We start from the raw sequence: 24,802 nt of genomic DNA, 5'->3' as shown, positions 1-24,802 counted from the left end.
ATAATATCTGAATATATGGCTGAGTTAGGGCCCTTCTCCAGTATTTGGAAAAATTACTTTCTATCGTGTTTTTCATGCTGTCCCACAATCAAGTAGGTGCGCTTTTGTATCCCCCCATTTAATTCCACTTTCTACCGGGTTTCCAGGCCTGTGTAGATGGGCCCAGAGAGAGGGAAAGAGGGGTGGTATCTTGCCCTTTTCACTAGACTCAGGCAAAAGTAAACTACTATAGCCTCTACCATTTGTATGTCCTTCCTCATAATGTTAGCCATCTCTATGAAATATAGATGAGTATGTAAGAAATGAGTGCAGGGTGTAGATTATTTTGGAAATAGTGAACTTGCATAGAGATGGGAATTAGTTGAGAAAGAGAGGAAGGAAGTCCTATTAGAATGATATAGGGACAGCGAGGAGAGCTTTAGGTAGGATCTGTACTCTGTTTATAGAAAGCATTTGTGAAAGGTGAGAGAGAATAAATGGGAAAGGAGGAGAATAAATGGGAAAGGAGGACTGAACAAAGATTGAATTTTAAGAAATAGTTTGATAATATGTTGTCTGAAGCGTAACTGTAACTAAGGACCTCTTCACATTTACCCTCAAATTGCTCCATTTCACCGGCAGGCGCATGGGGTGCCTTCCAATGCCTGACACACCCTCGCACCTTCAGCCATCACATGGAGGGAACATGGTTCCCTGTCCCCCATCAGATGGGGGAAAAGGGCCCAAAAATGTAAGTACAGTAGAGTCTCACTTATCCAACACTCGCTTATCCAACGTTCTGGATTATCCAACGCATTTTTGTAGTCAATGTTTTCAATATATCATGATATTTTGGTGCTAAATTTGTAAATACAGTAATTACTACATAGCATTACTGTGTATTGAACTACTTTTTCTATAAAATGTGTTGTATAACATGATGTTTTGGTGCTTAATTTGTAAAATCATAACCTAATTTGATGTTTAATAGGCTTTTCCTTAATCTCTCCTTATTATCCAACATATTCGCTTATCCAACGTTCTGCCGGCCCGTTTACGTTGGATAAGTGAGACTCTACTGTAGCTCCATTGGAGCTACAGTAGAGTTTCACTTATCCAAGCTAAATGGGCCGGCAGAAGCATAGCCTCAAATTACTGATACAAATGAAGGGAAAAGAAGCACTGATGAAGCAAAGTTTGATTAAGAAAAGATTGTTTTCCTTATTACTCAATTCTCAAATGTTTACAAATGTATCATGAGTATCTTAACAACAACAACAACAACAACAACAACTTTATCTACCTCTCCCTGCACATAATAAATAATAATACAGCAGAGTCTCGCTTATCCAACATAAATGGGCTGGCAGAACGTTGGATAAGCGAAAATGTTGGATAATAAGTAGGGATTAAGGAAAAGCTTATTAAACGTCAAATTACGTTATGATTTTACAAATTAGGCACAAAAACATCATGTTTTCCAACAAATTGACAGAAAAAGCAGTTCAATACACGGTAACGTTTGTAGTAATTACTGTATTTACAAATTTAGCACCAAAACATCGCAATGTACTGAAAAGATTGATTTAAAAAAATTGACTACTAAAAAAATGACTACAAATAAAGATAGAATTGTATAAAATGAACTTACAGTAACAACATTGTTGGAAGTTAAATCTGTAAAAAGTTCAGTCCTTGCTGCCCAGAGAAACAGTTGTGGATCTGGGCAGGGGGCAGACTGTGTTGGATAATCCAGAATGTTGGATAAGCAAAGGTTGGATAAACGAGACTCTACTGTATATGTACTATGTCACTCGACCAATCATATAAAATCCATCCTTTCAAATTAACATTTCTTGCAGTGTATGTAAGTATAAAATATGTCATAAACAGACAGTAATTATTTGTTCTCCCATAGGATTTTCCTCCCATGAAAACTGGGTCTTTCTTTGCCTTTTCTTTCATTTGGCTGGTAGAACACATAGGGTTGAGAATAGATATTTGTAGCTATCACTCTGTAAAATTGTGGTAATTACTATTTCTAGATCCAGTTCTATTTCCTAATCTTTTGTTTCTAATGTGTGTTGTTTGTTGAAAAGCTTGTCCATTTGAAAACATTGTTCCATTGTAGAGGAAGTAAAAGGATGTGATGGAGAACTCTGAAAGAATCCTTTCCAGTAAGAGCATCTGTGGTAATATTCTGCCAGTTAAAGAAGCAAGATGTTCTCAAGAAATACGAAAATTCAGTCAGCCTTTAGGCTATTTAAAACTTGTCAATCTGACTAATTTAGCAACTTTCCCAATACTGTTTGTCATAATGGAAGTTTTATTGAGTCAGGCTTAGTGGGCATATCAACTGGAACATTAATAAACCTGTGAAGGATTTTATTTATGTGCAAAATATGGAGAACTTACATAATAAATATACAAGGGTTTTGTTTTCCAAAGTTGCCATGCTAAGTTGTTTTCTTGGTGTGAGAGTAGCATTGTATCTAAAGAAAGTCATAGGAGAGGACAAGGAAGAGCTCCATCCATCTATTGTGTCCAGTTGTTCCATGTCATTGTAGGTCTGACTTTATCAGAAAGCATTATGGGATGTTTTTGCATCGTTTGTGTTTTTATAACATGAAGAAATAAGATTGTACTGTGAAAATGAGACAAGAAATGGGATTGTACTGTGATTAGCCAGGATGAGTGATTTGCCTTAGGCAGTAAAATATGAAGGGCAGAAAAGTACACACACGTTATCTCATTGTCTCTGCTGTGAGTTTTACTGGACACTCTCCAGCTGGGAAAGCCAGGCAGGTTGACCCAGAGCATAACAGTAGACTGTGAAGAGCTGTGATAGCTGTATCCTGCTAAAGCTAGGCCAGAGCAGAAAAGTAACTCATGTGGAGCTCCATAAAACCTCTGAAGAAGCCACTAATCCCTTGCTCTGAGGGGTCTGCAGAGTAAAACAAAATGGAGGAAGTACCTGTGGAGACTGACTGGACCCAAAGTGCTTCATTCTGAGGAAGGACCCTACCTAGTCAAGAATTTGGACTGAAGTAAGTGAGAGGGCATATCTATAGGCTAATCTTGGACAGTTGTGCACAGGAGGTTTTCCGGGTCTGTGCTGGGCCAGCTTGCCCAAGATTGCATCAGTCCCACTGGTCCACTTCCTTGTCCTCATATCACCATTGCTGCTGCTTTGCTGACCAAGGAGCTCCTTGCAAGAACCTGGTCTTCATGGCTGTTTCTGCTGAGGTCATAATAGAGTGCCTATGTGATCAACAAGGAAGGGGTAGAGTGACCCTGTTTTTGTTGATCGTATGGCTGGGTGTCCCATCCTGACCTCAACAGACACAAGGATAATGCCAAGCTCGAACAGGGAGCTCCTTAACCAGCAAGGCAACAGTAATGGTGACACAAAGACCTTCCCTGTGCTTATCAGTGCAGGTAAAGAGTGGTGGTGGCAGTATGTGTGTGGAAAATGTATTAGGCTGAATAGTACCTGCTCCATCTACACACATGGCTACAAACCATAAGGGCACCCTGGAATTTGCTGGACTTCCGAGTATCCCCTGACTTTGTTTACTGTGGAACAAGGTTGGGTTAAGGTGTAAAAGATCTAGACTCCTGCCAGACATTACTGTGAGTTGTGAAGATTGCAAGTGCCAGTTTCGGTGTGACTAGTTTTTAAAACGTATCTAGACTCACCCATAGAAGGCTAGGAGTTAGAATGGTAGGGAAACAATGAAAGGACACAATAGCTTTCGCTGCCCCTGCTGCTAAATCAAATGAAGAGTTATTGTGGACTGTGTCCTGATAGCACTTTAATCCACGCTGAAGAGGGTTTAAAAAAACCCACTTCAACCACACACTTCCCCCTAATTCACATGCTTTCCCCGGATGGTGCCTAGATGTCCTCCTGGTACCTTCCTGGAGGGCACCAAGACATCTACTCCCCCCAAGGTCTTAACATCGAAAATAACTTATCCTGCCACCATTATGCCTTTTGACGTGGTTTTCAGAATATACAAATGTAGCTCTAAGAGACAGGGGGCAGGAGCGATTCCCCCCTGCTGCCTCTTAGCACAACAAGGCATAATGGCCAGCCAGGTACATTTTTCTTTTCTTTTAAAGACTTAGGAAGGGATTTGGGGACGGGGTGGGATCTCTCTTTGCTTCTCCAGCCCCACCAGACCGAAGAAACAAATTGGGCTGTGGGGACTGACCCCTCAGTAGTTCCAGGACTACTGAGGAGTCTGTCCGCACAGGGCCCATACTCCATTATACCCGGGTCTTTCAGGAAATGGAGTATCAATTTAATTCAGGACAAAGAGTTTTCCTTCTCTGTCTCGTTTGGATGCCTCTAATAAAACCGCAGGAGCTCAAGCATCATGTGCCCTGTCTGAATGGGCCCTGTGAATTTCCAACAGCGCTCAACCAAATAACATAGAAGAGCATTAAGGTAACAGTGCTGTGAATCCATTTGCCTCCAAATTCTCTCCAGCATCTGATATTCCGATTCCCTGCACTTCTGAACTTAGGCTTTATTACTTATATTGGATTAAGAGGGCAGACAGCATCTGGTACTCACAGTATCCCAGCATTTGATATTCAGAGGCATATTTCTTTAAGTTTGGAGGCTGACTATACGCATCACAGACCAGAGCTTAACCATCCATTGTGGACCTCAACTACCCAACCTTCTACCCCATCTATCATGGACATTGGTCATGATTGCAAGAAATTCTGAGAATTGTAGTCCAAAAGGTAACCTTTTGAAAATATTGGGTCCTTCTAATGAGCAGCATTTGAGTAGATCAGATCTAGTTTGCAAATAGTCACTGTTGAATGTTTTTATGTTGAATGTTTTTATATTGTGGAATGATATTTTAAATTGTAAGTTGCTCGGAGCACTCTGGTGGAGAGCGACTAATTAAGAAATGAAGTGAAGTGAAGTGAAGCAGCCACTGCTAGATCTACTCTTCTTGAGGATGACAAATTCCCTTTCAAGAGCCCTTTTCATGTACATCTTTTGATAGTCAGCTTTTTTCATTAGTTTATGGATCAGTTGGAAAGTACATTCCTTTGGTGAATATCTACTGCAAGGGCTGGGTGACCCTAGTTTTGGCATTATGAGATAAAGAGAGAGAGTGGGAGGTTTCTCTTTCTTTTGACTCTATCCGTACCTTGTATAATGTTATAAACTTATTTCTTGTGCCCTAAGTCATCACTCTTTTCCAGCCAAAAAATATCAAACACTTGTTCCAAAATCCAAGATAATTTTGGCTAACCTTTTATGCACCTTCTTGAATTCCACTACATTTTTTTTTGAAATGGAGTGACATGATCCGAGGTGTACATAGTATTTTAAATGTGGAAGCATTATAGATTTAAGTTAAGGCATTATTATGCTGACTGCTTTGTTTCTTTGTAGCCTTTGTAATAATATCTAGAAAAGAGTTACCCTTTTCCATTGCCATCAATATTCTTCTTCTATTACTATTAAGACATGGCTAGCCAACAGCTACTCCAACTTCACCAGCAAACATTTGAAAATCAGCCAGTTTGGGGGGATGCCTAGGGAAACTTTCCATTTTTGTTTTAGTGTCAACATTCTGGAAAAAATGTGTTGCTGACTGGTTTTTTCACTATTCACCCCTGACTCCAGCATATTAATGAGATAAATTTTGCTACTATGAATACAGATCTCTGGGAGATTTCACTCTCTTCTCTTGTGTAAACCTTACACTTTGGTTTCTATTGTTTACTATAGAGTTTACATTGAAATATGGAATTACACTGTTGAATACCTCATAATGGGAAATACACACACACACACACAACTCTTTTCCCTGGGAAATAATGTGGCGCAACTGGTTAGTAGCCAGCTGCAATAAATCACTACTGACCGAGAGGTCATGAGTTCGAAACCAGCCTGGGTCGGATTGAGTGCCTGACCATTAAATAGTAGTCATTGTTGACCTAAGCAACCCAAAAGACAGTTGCATCTGTCGAGTAGGAAATTTAGGTACTGCTTTATGCAGGGAGGCTAATTTAATTAATTTACATCACCATAAAAACATCCAGCAGCATGTGGAAGAATGAGGAAGTACTTCACCAAGGACTCAGTGTCACAGTGGATGATGAAGCAGCAGCTCCCCCTGTGGCCGGAATCGAGCATACCCTCATGAAGCCAGAAGCTGGAAAATGTTAAATTGCCTCTGTGTCTCTGTCTGTATGTTGTATGACTAATGGCATTGAATGTTTGCCATGTATATGTTCATTCTGACCCACCCTGAGTCTCCTTCAGGGTGAGAAGGGCAGAATATAAATACTGTAAATAAATAAGTAAAGCCATTTATTTATTTATTTAATACATTTCTCACTCACTTTTTAACTAAAGTCCTCAATGGGTCTTACATCTTTTATAATGCATGCATGATAGCTGCTGCAAGACGTACGTGTTCATCAACAAGACCAACATATAAAGCCAGATCCAATGGAGCATAGCTAGTAGGAATGTGCAATAGATAAAAAAATGTTTCTAAAGTGATTACAAAAAAGGGGGCGCTGGTGCTTCATTTCTAAAGTGTTTCTAAAGTACCTGGCAAAAAGTTTGTTTCTGTAATGAGAGTAACAAAATTCCGTTACTATTTCATTATAGCAATTGCACAAGTGGAGAAGCTTCAGGGGTCCTTTCTCTCTCATTTATACAGCCATTGAGGTGGAACTTTCTACAATGGTAGAACACATTTACCACTCTTAGCCACCAATTTCAGAACATTTTGTTTATCCACAGATTTTAAGGGAATTTTCAAAGATTTTATAAACAATAGTAAAAAAAAACTACAAGAGCAATCTCCTTGAATTTTCTTTACAATGACACAAGATAACAGGAGATCATTCCCCCAACTTTCAGAAAGATTCATAGTACATCTACTGATTTTAGGGATTTTTTTAAAGTTTTGACAAAAAAACTTTTTTAAAAAAAAACAAAAACAATAAAGCCACAACATTAAATGTCTGTCATATTAAACAATAGAAGAAACCAATATTAACCAATTCTACATTTTCATATAATCCTAGAGTTGGAGGGGAACCCCAAGGGTCATCTAGTCTATATCCCTTCTTTCCGGCAGACTGCGGAAGCAGTCCCAGGAATCTGACCTTACAGGGCCCATACCCCATTAGACCCAGGTCTTTCTTGAAGTCCCAGGTCTAATGGGGTCTGTGTTTAATTGGGGACAAAGCAGTGTTACCTGCTGTGTCCCAAATCCATTCTCTTTTATTTGAGGCATTGTTTGGATGCCTCAGGTAAAAGTTTCACAGGGCTTGCGTTTTGTGTAATCATTCTACTGTACTTTGAATAGAGTTTGCTCCAAAGGTAGTATCCAAAAGAAAAGGGGTGAAAGTGTGTGTGCGTGCGTTGGGGGGGGGGGGGGGAGGGATAAGCAAGGGGAAATATAACATAACAGAGGATTAATGGGAACTGTTCCTGCCTTATTGGAAGACAGTTGAAGGATATGTGAGTGAAGAAAGTGGCAAGCCCATTCACTTCTGATAAAAGAAGTAGACTGTCAATATATGGGCTTCCTCTTCACTCAAAAATAGAGAGTAGAGTCCATGGTACTGTTGCCCATATGGTTACTAGCATATTCTATTTCATGTATAAATTGATCCATGTGTGATAGGCAAAGCTAGCCAAAGACATTTTGGTGCCTGATGGTACTACTTATCCAATTCCACATACAGAAGCAAACTGAGCTGGTAGCTGAAGTTTACTTTAACATTAGCAATGGAAAATAATGATGATGATGATGATGATGATGATGATGATGATGATGATGATGATGATGGATTTCCAGCATATCTATCTTGTTTGCTGTGTCATACAATAAAATAATAATAATAATAATAATAATAATAATAATAATAATAATAATAATAATAATGCTGGATTTCCAGCATATCTATCTTGTTTACTGTGTCATACAATAAAATAATAATAATAATAATAATAATAATAATAATAATAATAATAATAATGCCTGATCCTTGCAGCCCAGGAGCAAGCCATCAGAACAAATGCAATTAAGGCCAAGATTGAAAAATCAGCTGATGACCCAAAATGCAGACTGTGCAATGAAACTGACGAAACCATTGATCATAGCCTCAGCTACTGTAAGAAAATCGCACAGACTACAAACAGAGGCACAACTATGTGGCCCAAATGATTCATTGGAACTTATGCCTCAAGTGCCACCTCCCTGCAGTAAAGAACTGGTGGGATCACAAACCTGCAAAGGTTGTGAGAAATGAACACGCAAAAATACTGTGGGACTTCCAAATCCAGACTGACAAAGTTCTGGAACACAACACACCAGACATCACAGTTGTGGAAAAGAAAAAGGTTTGGATCATTGATGTTGCCATCCCAGGTGACAGTCGCATTGACAAAAAACAACAGGAAAAACTCAGCCGCTATCAGGACCCCAAGATTGAACTTCAAAGACTCTGGCAGAAACCAGTGCAGGTGGTCCCGGTGGTGATGGGCACACCGGGTGCTGTGCCAAAAGATCTCAGCCGTCATTTGGAAACAATAGACATTGACAAAATTACAATCTGTTAACTGCAAAGGGCCACCCTACTGGGATCTGCGCGCATCATCCGAAAATACATCACACAGTCCTAGACACTTGGGAAGTGTTCGACTTGTGATTTTGTGATATGAAATCCAGCATATCTATCTTGTTTGCTGTGTCATACAATAAAATAATAATAATAATACTTTATTTGTATACCTCTCTATCTCCCTGTCCCTTCAGGGCGGTTTCCAACCAGTGCAAAACAACATACAATATACAATAAGTTTATACAGTAAAACGCATCATTAAAACAAAACAAAACAATTTGGTTAAAATTAACAATCAATAAAATAAACAATCACAGTCAGAACCTTTGCCCAAGGGGGCAGGAATCAGGGCAGGTTAACATGGTCCATATTAGGGATAGAAAAACTTGTGCACATATCTTAGGGACAAGAGGTGGGCAGTGTACCAGAGTAGGGTCCTCTGTTTCTGGGGACAATAGACCATACTGAACACATATCTCTATACTCCAACAAGGAGGTGGCCAGGAGATTTAGGAGGTATAGTCTGGGGACTTGTAGCATCTGCTGCCTGAAGTGGTTTCTGCCCTCTGCTTAATGGTTGGACTGGCCCTTGGTTGAAGAAGAGTTGAAAAATTACCACACAGAAGAAAACCCTGATGGAGGTTAAGTTTGATCGAGGCCTGTAACTGAGGCCGCATTCAGACAGCACTTTAATCCACACCGAAGAGGGTTTAAAAAGCCTGCTTTGGCACAGATTAACGTTCACACAGCATTTTCCCCATGGAGTGGCAACATACCATCCTGGTATCTAGTCATGCCCAATCCTCCCCCCAAGCCCTAAAACCAGTTAAGAACTTACCTGCCCACCATTATGCCTTTCAACATGCTTTTTGGAACATACCAATGTAATGCTAAGAGATGGAAGCAGGAACAATCCCCCACCCCATCTTCTCACGTGTCATTGGTATGTTCTATCAGGCTTGAACAGAGGCCTAATGGTGCCTGGTAAGTTTTCTTTTTCTTTTTAAGGGGTTTGGGAGTGTTTGGGGAAGGGGTGGGTGCCATATCATATCTTTGGGCTCCAGGAGCCAAAAAGGTGCGAGATGGGTGGGCTCTGAAGGATAGAAACCTGTTGTTTTCCAGGATATCTTTTTAAAATATTCCTTTTCTCAGCCGCAATGAAAAATGACTGAGCTGACAACTAAATTAGTGCATGAAAAGGAAATGAGAGTTCTGATCAGCCAGACGGTCTAAAAGAGATGTGGAGGAAATATAGTCCCACAAAGGTAAGAGTTGCTAATTCTGCTGTGTGAGTCACAGCTGCAATGTTCTTTTAGAGCGGCCACTCCGTCCCTTGGCAAATATAGAATTTTTGTTTCCCAGCAGTCTGTTTAGCCTAGCTTCCAACATCCTATGTGGTAACAATGCTTCAGAAGCTTTTTAAATGGATCTCGTTGTCAGAAAAGTTGCTGCTTCTATTAGCTGAAATGACCCCTTGCGTTCATTACATTCTATGACTCTGCCTCTCCTTTATATAGTTTCTTTCTCATTTACTCTTTTGCTCCAAAAATTATTTCAAAGAAGCACTAAGACTAGATCCACATGTGTGTATTCTCTCCTCTTTCATGTCTGTATGACATCAAGGACTTGAAATATTGATAAGACTCCTACTCTTTTAATGGACTATTCACAGCCTAGATTTTGTTTGAAAAAGATAATAATAAGAACTGCTCTTCAGTATGCTTTTTTCATAAGAACTTTGTATGACGTTGGACAGGAAACCTTTGACGGTGAATCTTGAATCCTACTTGGAAAGAAGAATATCTGAAGTGGTATCTAAGGCCCAGTTTGGAGATTGTGTTGTAGTTTCCCCAGGTGATAGCAGGTAATATCATGGACAGCTTCGAAGACACATTGGGCACTAAACTGGACAAAGATGAGACTACATAATGACACTATGTACACTTAAGGGTGCCACTAGGGTTGGTGCAGTAATTTATGATATCACCCCAAGGACTTCCTCCCATATAAAAATTGTATTTAAAATACAAGACAATATGAACAAAATCAGATATTGTAATAAACTGGCAGCAATGAATTCAATAGCATACTTGTAGCACGTGCAGATGAAATTATGCATTTTGAAGGTAGCTCGGACCGGAGCACATGCACATTAGAATGTTCAAAAAGTAAATCAGGTTTCAGCTCTGAAGGTATATTGATAAGCATGTAAATTGGCTTTAGGAGAAAATGTTTGATTGTTAATACCTTGACTTACGAGCAACCAAACTTGTGAGTTTTTTGAGATCACTCAGCTCATTTTTTGCTTCAAGATACAAGCAGAGATTTGAGTTACAAGCTAGATATCCCTTTTTGTGGCCTCCTTTTCCACCACTGTCTTCCCTCCCACAAGTCCCTCTCAATGCCTCCTGCCACTCTTTTTTCTTTCTTCCCTTCCCTTAATTTTTTTCTCCACCTCCTCATGTCTCCATCAGACTCAATGCTATTGACCGAAGGCCTCGTCCCTTCCATGATGTAAGCTCGGATTGGACGAGCCAGGTGCCCATTGTGAGGGAATGAGACGTACACAATATATGTGTAGAGGGATGTCTCTTTCCCCCCTCCTCTCTGGCAGCATCAATGGCTCCTTCAGAGTGGTGCTGGTGGTGGCAACTATGGACTTAAGCCAAAGTTGGGCCTGAGAGGAGGAGGAAGGGAGGGCCCTTTGAGTGACTCCCTCGAGCGACAGAGAGGCAGCAGCATTTGGGATGCCAGGATGGGGAGTGCATGCGTGATGAAAAGGGGGGTAGGAGTGTGTGCTTTAGGTGGCATTGGCTTGATTGTCCCCTTCATCATCCGCCACTTTGGAGGAGGCGGGTGGGAGGTAACAAAATGTGTGGTGTTTTGGGGGCTGGGATAGATTAATAGCATTTCAATTCATTTCAGTGGGGAAATTTGATTTGTCGTATGAGCAAATTGAGTTACGAGCTTGGTCACAGAACAAATTAAACTCGTATGTCAAGGCATTACTGTATAGGGATATTTTAAATATAAATCAATACATTTCTGCTGACACAATGCACAAAAAATTATAGACCATCATTTTGGTGTCACCCATTCTGATGGTGTCATCTGATATGGTTTACACCACACACGCACGCACACACACAGTGATTCCACATACTAGCCAGCAAACACTGACATCTATCTGCCTGGTACCCAGTAAGTCTGTAGTATGATCAGATCAGGAGTATTTAAAATGTCTGCATTCTCCATTCTCTTTATGATAGTAATTGCTTTGGTATTATCTTGTCTTTCTGCCAGCTCTATTTCCAATCTCCTGTTTTTTCCCCTTCTTTTTTGGTATTCCTCATTCTCCTCTATCTGAACTCTGATTGCTTTTTTTATTATTAGGACCTGGCATTTTACCCTGGAAAGCAAGGAGCCACAGACGGAAGAAAATAGTTTGATCAATTTTATGAGTTGACTGCTTCGTGGAATCTGTGAAGCTGTGACTCCAATTTTAAAGTAGATTCAGCTTTCCAGTGATGTTATGATGATTTCTTATTTCCAAGGGCCTATTTTTAGTTGTTCTGAATTATTGGGAGATTAGAGAGGCTAATTAGCATAATTGTCACCTTGATGAAAGTCCTGAGAGGATAGTATGCAATAAACTCTCAGAAACAGATACAGTTCCTCCATCTCCAGATATATTTTCCCTCAGTTCTTCATTGCATGCAAAAGACAAATCTTTGACCATGGAAATATATTAGTTGAATGGTATATTCTGCTGAATGCTCTGCACTGCGAAGTTTAAAAGAGCTTTTTTTCTAGAGTTATTCACAAACCAATATGCCAAAGAAAGGAGCCTGCTCAAGGATTTTTCATAGACCCTCTATTGCAAAAGATATCTGTGTTTGGGCATGTGTTTGTTTTGTGCTCTTTCTAATGCGCTTTTACTGTTCCTATACTAACCCATGAAGAAAGGGTGCAAAATAGATAGATGGAGCACATAAGAGTTATCTTGTGGAAGCGTTTCCATGCTCTCTGAGCAAGCCATCAGCAACATTAATAATTTGAGAATTGCCAGAAGATAATTGTCCTGATAGGGCCATCTGAAGGTCCTGAAAGAACCCAAGGTAATTGTATCAATAAAGGCATTCTAGCATGTAGACAACTGTTAGAAGCAAGGGAGGTAAACTGGCCCACCCATAATGGAGAGCCGTAGCTCTTATCTCAGTCCTTACAAAATAATTCATTTTTGTTTCCAAATGCTTTTTAAGAAAAGGAAAGTTTATTCCATTGTTTTTGCACCACTCACATCATTTTAAATCAAAGAAAGTAATTCTTTTGTATTAGGAAGTGACATAGGATGCCATCCTATGGGGAGAGGGGAGTGTCACATTACCGTTCCATTGCATTAGAAAGCAAATCATATTGTTTCTCATTTTTCATCACATATTATTGTTTCTGCCCCTGTATTCTCAAATTATTTGTTTTCAGATTTGTCACATGAGCATGTGTGGTTCCCACCCACTCCCTTTTTTAAAATTAAAAAATCCCTTGTGAACTTTGAAATCGTGGGGGAAAAAAAGCAGGAAAAGTGCAATTTTGAAATGTGAGAATGAATACATTTTAAAAAAATGTGCAAGGCAAGGATCAGATGGCTGGAATTTGGAAGACTACCGAGGCATCAAAGCTTTGTAGGACACTGCCCATAGGAAGGCCCATCCCCACACATCACCAAATCAAATCATTGCAGGCAAATTTGACAGATCCCACCCCACATGTTTTTTGTTGTTTCTCCAGCTTTAAAGCAGTTCCTGAGCTCAGGAGATGATTTCTGATACTCCCTGTAAAGAAGTGTGTTTTTATTTTGATTTATAGATGTCATGTTTAACTGTGTTTTAAAAGCCATGTTTAACTGTGTTTTAAAAAGGGTTAATATTTCAGTTATTCTGCTCTCATGAGTGGTTGCCATGGAGAAGGGGGCGGAGCCAACTGGGTTAGCTGAAGAAAGAGCAGAATTTGGAGGGAAACTCAGTCAGTCAGTCTGTGGTCAGAGAACTACAGGGAAGGTTGATTTTAGTGTGGGCTCTGTTGAAGCTCAGGGAAGGCTTATCGTAAGTTAGGGGATCAGGGATAAAATAAGTTTGGTGACTTATTTTAAGGTAGTCTGTAATTGGAGGAATTGCAGTTAAGACTGATTCTTAGTTGGAGAATCAGGGTGGCTCAAAGGTTGGATTTTGAGTCAAGTCTAAAATAAGTTTGGTGACTTATTTTAAGGTAGTCTGTTTCCTGACTAGGAACAGATATTCTGTGATTGAAGTGGAATTTTAAAGTTTGAAACACCTCAATATAACTTTGCAACTGTTCAGTAACATGCCTCAAACAAGAAGAAAAGTTATTGTAACCATCAAGCTTGTGCCTAAATAAATGTGTTATTATTCCTTCAAACATCTCAGTCTCTGTCATACATACACACATCAAGAATAAACAAGAAGAAAGAAGAAAAATAAAAGTCTCCTCTCTAAATAGCCAGTGGTTAAATCTTCCAATAGTGGTGGCAAGAATTGACAATCCCCTTAACATTTGGGGACAGCATAATTTGGTGGCAGCGTTTTAAAATAAACATCATTATATTGGTGGCAGCGATTAAACAAAACATCTTTAATAACTGGTGGCAGCGGATATAGTTATATATATATATAATACTAGCTGTGCCCGGCCACGCGTTGCTGTGGCGAAGAATGGTGGTATGGGAAATAAAGTATTGAGGAATTGGTGGTAGTTAAGGTAAAGGGTAAACGTTTTCCTCTGACATTAAGCCCAGTCATGTATGATTCTGGGGGTTGGTGCTCATCTCCATTTCTAAGCCGAAGAGCCGTCATTGTCCGTAGACTCCTCCAAGGTCATGTGGGATGACTGCATGGAGCGGTGTTACCTTCCCACCGGAGCAGTACCTATTGATGCACTCACATTTACAAGTTTTTGAACTTCTGGGTTGGCAGAAGCTGGGGCTAACAGTGGGGGCTCTGTCAGTTCCCCCAATTCAAACCTGCGGCCTTTCGGTCCAGAAGTTCAGCAGCTCAGCGCTTTAACATGCTGTGCCATCAGGGGACATTATTTCCTAAAGGTTGTGAATATGCAATATTTCTGATTGTTTTTTTTTTTGTCTGTTGGAGGCAAGTATGAATGCTGCAATTAGGAAAAATGATTAGGATGTAATGGCCTTGCAGATTTAAAGCCTAGCTGTTTCCTCCCTGAGTGATTTGTTTGTTGGGAGGTGTTAGCTGGCCCTGATTGTTTCCTGTCTGGAATTACCTTGTTTTCAGAGTGGTGTTGTTTGCGATATTTTATATGCTTCTACTGTCTGTGGCCCTGAGAAAACAGAGGATTGGCCAGACTTTGATGATGGGAATCCTTTGTTGGGAGGTGTTAGCTGGCCCTGATTGTTTTCTGTGTGGAATTCCCCTATTTTCAGAGTGTTGTTCTTTATTTAGTGTTCTGATTTTAGAGATTGTATTGTTCTGTTTTATTATACCACATTAATTTTTTTATATTCTGATTTTAGTGTTTTTGAATACTTGGAGCCAGATTGTATTCATTTTCACGGTTGACCGCAACACAATAATAATAATAATAATAGTAAGGATAGTAATGATAGTAATAATAATGACTTTGGTAATACATAGTGCTTCACTGCCTTCTCAGCTTCCTTTCTGGAAGAATCCTTTCTTGGGAGGTGTTAGCTGGCCCTGATTGTTTCCTTTGTGGAATTTCCAATTTCCTTGCTTTATTTACTTTCTTTATTTCTTTATTTCTTTATTACTGTCCTGGTTTTAGAGATTATATTGTTCTGCATTATTCTATCCTAGAAATTATTTCATATCAAAGTAGAATCTCACTTATCCAACATTCGCTTATACAATGTTCTGGATTATCCAACACAGTCTGCCTTTTCATAATCAATGTTTTTGTAGTCAGTGTTTCAAATTCATTGTGATATTTTACTGGTAAATTTGTAAATACAGTACAGTAGAGTCTCACTTATCCAACATAAGTGGGCTGGCAAAATGTTGGATAACCGAATATGTTGGATAATAAGGAGGCGTTAAGGAAAAGCCTATTAAATATCAAATTAGGTTATGATTTTACAAATGAAACACCAAAACATCATGTTAGACAACAAATTTGGCAGAAAAAGTAGTTCAATACGCAGTAATGCTATGTAGTAATTACTGTATTTATGAATTTAGCACCAAAATATCACGATATATTGAAAACATTGACTACAAAAATGTGTTGGATAATCCAGAACATTGGATAAGCGAGTGTTGGATAAGTGAGACTCTACTGTAATTACTACATAGCATTACTGCGCATGGAACTACCTTTTCTGTCAAATTTGTTGTATAATATGATGTTTTGGTGCTTAATTTGTATAACGATTACCTAATTTGATGTTTAATCAGCTTTTCCTGAATCCCTTCTTATTATCCAATATATTTACTTATCCTGCCGGCCTGTTTATGTTGGATAAGTGAGAGTCTACTGTATATTTCTAATCTTATATTATCTGCTCAGAACTGGATTATATGAGGCCCTTTCTTCACAGTTGTATAAAATGCACACTGAAGTGGATTATATGGCAGTGTGGAGTCAAGATAATCCAGTGCAAAGCAGATAATATAAGATTATAAATGGGTTATATAGCTATGTGGAAGGACCTTGAGTCTACACTGCCATATATTCCAGTGCAAATTAGATAATCTGTGGAAGAAGCCTAAGTGAGGCCTAAATTTGCCTGTCCCCTAACTGAAACCTGGCTGTCCCTTGGTTGCTAGGCAACCAAGTGGGCAGAGATTAGCCCTCTAAACTGGCAGCAATTGGATAAAAACAATTATTGCTCTCCCTCTAATTAGGACTTTATTTTTCTTTTCTTTTTGTTGTATCAACCTAGAGGCGTGGATGATGGGTTGTGCTGTCAAATTTCGAGGTTGGGGGGCCTGTAGTTTTGTTGTTTTGTCCACTGCCCTGATGCCATCACTCTTTTATATATATAGATAATTTAATAAAAACATCATCCTTCTCCACAATCGGTGTCAGAGGTGGGATTTTTGGAAGGATTTCTCCCCCTTTCTGACAACGCCACACTCCCCCCCCCCCCATTTTGTAACACTTTCAAAACACTTGGACCATGACGGATGCAAGGGAGATGTCTCCCTGAGTCATGTGATGGACTCCGTTGGATGGACTCCGTTGGACTCCAGTTCCAGCCACACATCAAGGTCATTAGAGCTTCTTAGTAATTAACTATTTCCAGACTATAGTACACTCTGGATGATGCAATCAGTATGTAATACAGGAAAGACACAAATTGCATTTAAACACTATCAATACACAAATCCCACATTAACATGTTTTTCAACAGTTTTTGAAGTATTTAGAAACGGGTGGGATAATGTCCATAGAATTAACTTCCTGGTTTTAAAAACGTCTCTTCTCAACCTAATTGACTGAAGAAGCCCTGGGAGCCCTGGGTCACCCCTATTCTAGCAGTATCCTTTGAAGTCTCCATTTGGCAGTTCTCAAAATGTTCAGTGGCATAACTTAAGAAGAAGGCCATCTAGTGCTGCCTTTATGCTTCAGTTCTACTTCTTTTGTTGGTTTGCATCTACATCATTATTTTCCTGGAAAAATAATTTATATGTTCATGGGGAAAAGGCATTAGTTAATTTTGTTTAACATTTTGTTCACTCTATTGTTATAGCAGTGACATCTTGGACAAAATGTCTCTGATGTGGGTTTTTGTGAGGTATATTGGAAACAAAGCAAGGGAGGTTTATATATCTGTGGAAGGTCCAGTGTGGGAGAAAGAAGTCTTGTCTGTTGGAGGCAAGTGTAAATGTTGTAATTAATCACCTTGTTTAGTATTTATTGGTCTTGCAGCTCAAGGCCCGGCTAATTCCTGCCTGGGGGAATTCTTTGTTGGGAGGTGTTAGCTGGCCCTGATTGTTTCATGTCTGGAATTCCTGTTTTCAGAGTGTTGTTCTTTATTTACTGTCCTGATTATAGAGTTTTTTAAATACTGGTAACCAGATTTTTTTTTCATTTTCATGGTTTCCTCCTTTCTGTTGAAATTGTCCACATGCTTGTGGATTTCAATGGCTTCTCTGTGTAGTCTGACATGGTTCTTAGAGTGGTCCAGCATTTCTGTATTCTCAAATGATATACTGTGCCCAGATTGGTTCATCAAGTGCTCTGCTATGGCTGACTTCTCTAGTTGAATTAGCCTGCAGTGCCTTTCATGTTCCTTGATTTGTGTTGTCTCTTATGTCATCAACAGCCAGCTTACCTTTTTGATAGAGATTAAGGAATTAATGAACTAATCTTTGGAAACTCCCTCCAATATCATGCAAGAACATAATTATTAATTGCTGAGTCCACTGTTCAGAATCTTCCCCAGTCTATAGTTCTCAGTGCTCCTTTTGTATATAGTTTCTGCTTGTATCCTGCTCTTCGTTCTAAAATGTCCCTTTTTAACATCAACTGCTAACCTCATTATGTTGCTATTATTATAATCAGTAATAGCAGTTTATTGTACTTCATTATTTTCTTCTGAAACACTGTCATCATACATATAGAGTAAACACAAATGTGTACCCAGCAAGATTCCACACCATGTTTTGAAAGATAACCCCTTCTCATCCACACAATAATTGTGTAGTATTCTTGCAAACAGCAAGCTTCACAGAGAAAAAAACTATGCACACCTAGTGAGGAGCAGAGCATGGGAAAGTTACACTCATGTGCTATGATTTCCAAATTTTCTCAATGGCCATGGTCTACTGAGCAGTAAATCCATTGAGTCATTACAACTTAATCCAATGTAAGTATGCATAGGGTTGCAACTTTAAGAAACACAGGCAGCACCCTGATCATCAAAATCTCCAATTTCCTGGATCATTCCTTTAGATCAGGCATGGGCAAACGTTGGTCCTCCAGGTGTTTTGGACTTCAACTTGCATACTTCCTAACACACATTAAACACAAGGTTCGCAGGCTGAATCTGGCCCGCCACATCATTTTACGTGGCCCACGAGGCTCTCTGAATGCAACCATGAAGCTGACGTGTCCCTCAGTGAAAATGAGTTTAACACTCCTACTCTAGGTAAAACCAACAATTTGGTTGTTGTTGTTGTTGTGTGCCTTCACATAGTTTCGAACTTGTCATGATCATAAGGAGAACCTATCAAGAGGTTTTCTTGGCAAGATTTCTTTAAAGGTAGTTTGCTTTTGCCTTCCTCTGAGGCTGAGAGCTAACTCAAAGCCACTGGGCTTCCATGATTCATCAGGAATTCAAACCTTGGTCTCTGACATTCAAAGAACAACATCAAATTTCTAGTCATGGTTCTGTGGTTTCACTGGAACATTGCAACTGCCTTCTTGCTATACCTGATTGCAAAGTATTTTTGCTGATATCTAATTATGTACATTTACCTTGGAATAAAACCATTGAACCCAATGAGCCTTGGTTCTGAATAGTCATTTGTAGATTCAACTGCATAAATCAATCTTTACTGAAATACTATGTCTTAGAAAACAAAATTCAGTGATGTGCCAAGACTGTTTTCTTTTTTGTTGGCATGTAATTGAAACCGAAGCTATGCAACCTTGCCTTTTCAATGGGATCTTTGTATTTTATGATGCCCTTGTATGATGTATTAGGTTTTTTTTTTTAAATGTACCTATTTATTTTGGTGCTCAGTATGTTTTGATCTCGGCTTTTGCAAAAAGATTTCCAGCTGTGGTGTTTAAAAGCTGGCTGTAAACAGGTAAAAAAGTCCTTGATATACAGTACATGTCTGGATACTATGCTAATTGAACAAGAGAATTCATCCTTTGTGGAAGCAGAGGGTAAAATTCTCAATGAACCAGTTTGAGAGGGATGCAATTTGAATTATTTTTTTCTGAATGACGCAAGGTTGAGCTCAAGAGAAACAGATCAAAACTAGCTGAAGAGATGAAAATGTTGAGAGGGAACAGGGGCCCAGCTGGGATTTCTGCTAGCCACAGACTCACAATAAAAACTTTGATAAAACATGATCCTTCTGAAGTACAGGCTTTCTAGGGGAGGTAAGCAATTTAAATGGAGGCGATTAATAAATGAAACATTTCCATCATTTATAATTTTCTGGTAACAACCAAAGTCTAGTAACAGTGTCCTATGATTGAAGAGTTAATTATTTACATAATACATTTTCTCATTGAATCTGTTTTTTTATATAGTTCAGCATTGTTATGACATGAAGGATTATGTCAAGATTGTTTAATGACTGTGTGTTTAATGACTATATTGCTTTCCTGTTTATACCCAGACAGAATTGTGAACTTTAAAGACAAATATATGTTATATATTAACAAGTCAATGAACCACTATATGGCCCCGTCCACGATAAGAATGAACTAATTGAAATCAATTAAGTTAGACATTTAATGAAGTTTGATTCTTTAAATTTAATTGGTTTAATTTGCAATTCTGTCAATTATTAATTAATGAAATGAGAGACCACATTTCCATGCTGCTTCTTTAGCCAAAGCCTAGTGCTCTGAGATTTTTGAATTCACAAGTTTCTTGTTTCTGGCTTTTTGTTAGGCTCTCAGAGTTAGGAAAGTACGATGTTTAGGTCACAAGTTTCCAAACGTTTTTTCAAGAATAGTTCAGCTGAGATGAATTGTGTTAAGGGATTTTAAAGTTAGCAGCATCAGTGACTCATTCTCCTTCATGCTATTTCTAACCAACGTATTGGATACATATTACTAAAATTAGACATTTTATTAAAAAATCTGGGGGACTTCTAAAATTTGGAGAAATACTTGAAATGCATGTGAAGTAAAGATAAAAAACAAGGGGACAGGGGGAGTAAAATCTTGGATGACATTTTACTCCTTCCTTCTGGTAAAGAGCAGGATGTTAATTTAAATGGCAACTACACAAAATAAATAGAACTGAATCAGATTGTTAAGTTTATTAACAATTTCATAAATCTCATTACTGCATTTGTCCTTCCTGCCTTTATGTCCCATGTTACCACAAACAAGCAGTAACCAGCTGTAGTTTAGAAAAAGCCTGAATGGAGGGCAGAGGGAGATATGGTGATGTCAGGGTAATTATACCTTTATAGAGGAAGGAGAGAAAGTGTTTACCCTGTTTCCCCTAAAATAAGACATCCCCAGAAAATAAGACCTAGTAGAAGTTTTGCTAAATTGCTAAATATAAGTCCTTCCCCGAAAGTAAGACCTAGCAAAGGTTTTGTTTGGAAGCATGCCTGCCGAACAGAACACCAGAGCATGCAGGATTGGTAAATGTACGTACCATAGAGTGTTGTACATGGAAATAATGATAGTGACAAGAAATTCTTGATAGGATTCAGTTTGTCTGGTTATACTGGTTTGTGATGACAGCTACTGTACAGTATATAATAAATGTTCATATTTTTTTGTTCAACAATAAATGTGAATTCTTCTCCATGGAAAAATAAGACATCCCCTGAAAATAAGACCTAGAGCATCTTTGGGAGCAAAAATTAATATAAGACACTGTCTTATTTTCGGGGAAACACGGTAGTAACTATCCCACCTTCCAGTTACCCTGCCAGCCTGAGGAACTTGAAGAGTAAGCCAGACCACCCACAAAACCTCATCTTGTTCTTAAGTAATGCCAGGTCAGTTGAGAATAAGACACACATAATCTATGATTTCCTTAAGGATGAAGTGGTTGACCTGACATGCTTCACTGAAACCTAGCTGGGAGATGATAGTGCTCCAATCTGGATCCAAACTCTCCCAGATGGATACTGTGTCAGTGAGCAGGAAAGTGGCCGGGGAAGGGGAGTAGCTGTGGTCTATAAAGACCGTCTTAACCTAGCCAGAGCACTTATTAGGGAAGCTGAATCATATTGAGTGTGTGTATCTGAGTCAGAAAACCAGGGACAGACTGAAGGTTCAGTTAGTGTACCATCTGCTCCACTGCCTAACAGATTTCCTGACTGAGCTCACAGAACTGGTCTTGGAGGTGTTGCTGGAGTCGCTCTTCTAGGGCAATTTCAACATACCACTGGAAGGCAGTTTGTCAGGTGCATCTCTGCAGTTCATGTTATCCATGACAAACATGGGCCTATCCCAACTAGTTTCATACTCTTAGTGTAATTTTCAGCTAAGAACATACAGATATGTGTGAGTGGAGGTCATCAGTACCTTTGAGTTGTCAAGGACAGATCATTTCCTGGTCTGAGCTAGTATCACAGCTACAACCTACCCTTGCAGGGGCAGAGGACCTATTCAAATGGTCTGCCCTCAAAGGCTAATAGATCCTTTGAGATTCCAGGCAGCCTTAGAGGGTTCTATGGTTGGTATTACCGACAATCCTGCCAAATCCCTGGTCAATAAATGGAATCAAAATCTAACCAGGACTTTCGACATGATCACTCCCAAATGTCCTCTTCAACCCATTACAAATCAGACTCCCTCATGGAAATGAAATGGGAAGGATGACAACTAGAGTGCAGATGATGGAAAACTCAATTTTTATGTGACAAGACATGGTATAGAGGGCACCTTTGCTGCCATAAGGTGGCAATACGTGCAGTGAAGAAAACTTTCTTCTCTGCACGCATTGCATCTGTGGATTCCTGCCCAGCTAAGCTGTTCAGAGAGGTGAGAGGCTTAACCCAGGTGCCCTCCCCTCTGAACCCATTATTAGAATCTTCAGTAGCTCACTGTGATGCTTTTAACAGTCACTTCACAGATAAAATATCTTGCATAAGAGCTGACTTAGACGCTGTCATTGGAGCAGAAGACAACAAGGTGTCCAGCAACTCTGTGAGTAGCATTACACTCAATCAGTTTCAATTGGTGAGTACTGTTGATGTGGACAAGCTGCTGGGGATGGTAAGGAGGACAACCTGTTTTCTTGATCCCTGTTCCTCTTTGCTGGTCGTCTAGGGAGGAGATGCAATTTGATCTCAAATACAACAGGGAGGGGAATTTTCCATCTTGTTTAAAAGAAGCAGCAGTTAGGCCACTGCTGAAAAAGCCCTTCCTGGATCTCCTGGATGTTAATAACTACAGACCAGTGTCTAACCTCCCTTTTTTTGGTCAAGGTGATTGAGAAGGCCCACTAACTTCAGGCAGTCTTGGATGACACACCCTTCCTTGACCCATTTCAAACCAGCTTCGGAGGAGGATATGAAGTTAAGACTGCTATGGTTGCCTTAGAGGATGATCTTTGTCTCAACACTTTGTCTCAACTGTGTCTGTGTTGCTGCTTCTAGACCACTCAGCGACCATCAACCATTGTATCCTTCTGGAATGCCAGGGGATAGGGGTGGGTATTGGAGGCACTATGCTGCAGTGCTTCCAGTCATACCTCTCAGGCAGTATCCAGATGGTAGTGCTTGCGGATAGCTGCTCCTCAAAAAAGGAGCTGCTTTGTTGTATCCCACAAGGTGCCATTCTATCCCCAATGCTTTTAAAAATGTACATGAAACCGCTGGGAGAGATCATCCATAGGCATTGAGCAGGTGTTATCAGTATGTTGATGACACCCAAATGTATTTCTCAATGCCTTCAAAAGCAGCTACAGCTAAGGACAGTATGTCTCCTCTGAATGAATGCCTGGAGGAGGTAATGGGCTGGATGCGGAAAAACAAATTGAAACTGAATCCAGACAAAACAGAGGTGCTTACCATCAAGAATCCTAATCTGGGAATGGTGTATCAACCAGTACTGGATGGGCTCCCCCCCTCCCCCCCAAAAGAGTGTGTTCACAGCTTGGGAGTGCTCCTGGATATGTCTCTCAAATGTCAGGCCAGGTAGAAGCGAAGATCAGGAATGCTTAATATCAGCTTTGGCCAATATGCCAACTGCTCTCTTTCCTAGATTTGGAGGACCTGAAGATGGTAGTGCACACACTTGTAACCTCATGGTTGGACAATGCACTCTACATTGGATTACCCTTGTACCAAGTTCGGGAACTCTAGCTGGTTCAAAATATGGCAGCCAGACTGCTTACAGGAACATCTAGGAGTGAGCATATTACACCTATCCTAAAGTCACTCCACTGGCTGCCAATTAGTTTCCAAGCAAAATACAAGGTGTTGGTTTTAACCTTTATAGCCCTACATAGTTTGGGTCCAGATTACCTAAGGGATCACCTTATCCCGTACAATCCACCCCACACACTTAGATCCTCTGGTGGGGGGCAGTTACTCCAACTAGCCAAACCCCGAGTGGCAACCACCACCCAGAAGACCTTTTCATCGGTCGCTACACAATTGTGGAATGTCCTGCCGGTAGAGCTCCGACAGCTGAACCAGCTATTGGAATTTAAAATACAAGTGAAGACTGATCTTTTCCAGCAGACCCAGACAGTTTTAATGATAAATTTTAAACTCCACTGTATGCCTAAGTTTTGTTTGGTGTATTTTAATATGAATTTTAATATATGTATTTTACAGAGTGTTTTAATATGATTATGTGTTTGTTTATGTTTTAGTTATGCTGTAACCCGTCTTGAGCCGTGAGGGGAGGTGAGCAAGAAATAAAACTATTATTATTTTTGTTGTTGTTGTTGTTGTTACATCTGTGTAGGCTAGCTAACTATTAGTGATGAATGATATCTCTTTTTTCAGCCTTTGTATTATTTATCTCACCTTGCTAGAGAAATGTATGCATCCATAATTTCAATGTATAACATTTCACTGTCATTTTCATTTATCTGCAGAAGTGATATTAATATACTTAGCTTTAAAATAAGAATAAAAACAATAAAAACAACAATAAAAACAACAATAAAAACAGACATAGCCCCGAGTTTTTCACCCATCGAAAGCTTGTCGGAAGAGCAAGGTTTTGCAGGCTTTCCGAAAGGCAAGTAGGTTTCAGATAGTTCAAGTTTCAACTGGCAAGGCATTCCCTAAATGAGGGGCTACAATCGAGAAGGCTCTTTGCCTAGTAGAAGACAAATGATAAGTCTGTATGTTAGGGACTTCAAGCAAATTTTGGTCTTTGGACCGAAGTAATTTCTGGGGTTGGTAGGGGAATAAGCGGGCCCTCAGGTACGCCGGCCCCAAACCATGTAAGGCCTTAAAGGTTAGTACCAGTATCTTGAAAGTAATCCGGTACTCAATCGGTAGCCAGTGCAGCTGTTGTAGAATT

At 39.6% G+C, this 24,802-nt stretch overlaps 1 protein-coding gene across 2 annotated transcripts in view; it reads left to right on the top strand.

The window, feature by feature from the left end:
• Positions 1 to 24,297, top strand: part of mettl15 (methyltransferase 15, mitochondrial 12S rRNA N4-cytidine) — a 206,200-nt gene extending 181,903 nt beyond the window's left edge. The window contains exon 7 of one of the 2 annotated variants that reach the window (XM_062967772.1): positions 24,141 to 24,297. In XM_062967772.1, coding sequence (XP_062823842.1) covers positions 24,141 to 24,168 — 28 coding nt within the window. In that variant the 3' untranslated portion in view covers positions 24,169 to 24,297. Of the gene's footprint in view, positions 1 to 8,031; positions 15,189 to 24,140 lie in introns of those variants that run through there. The other variant, XM_062967771.1, reaches the window with a different exon arrangement.
• The last annotated feature ends 505 nt before the right edge of the window (positions 24,298 to 24,802 follow it).

The sequence above is a fragment of the Anolis carolinensis genome, chromosome 1 (genome assembly GCF_035594765.1).
Source record: "Anolis carolinensis isolate JA03-04 chromosome 1, rAnoCar3.1.pri, whole genome shotgun sequence".
In the NCBI taxonomy this organism is placed as follows: domain Eukaryota; kingdom Metazoa; phylum Chordata; class Lepidosauria; order Squamata; family Dactyloidae; genus Anolis; species Anolis carolinensis.
Note: the sequence above shows the minus strand (reverse complement) of the source record. Positions and strands in the feature narration are given on the sequence as shown.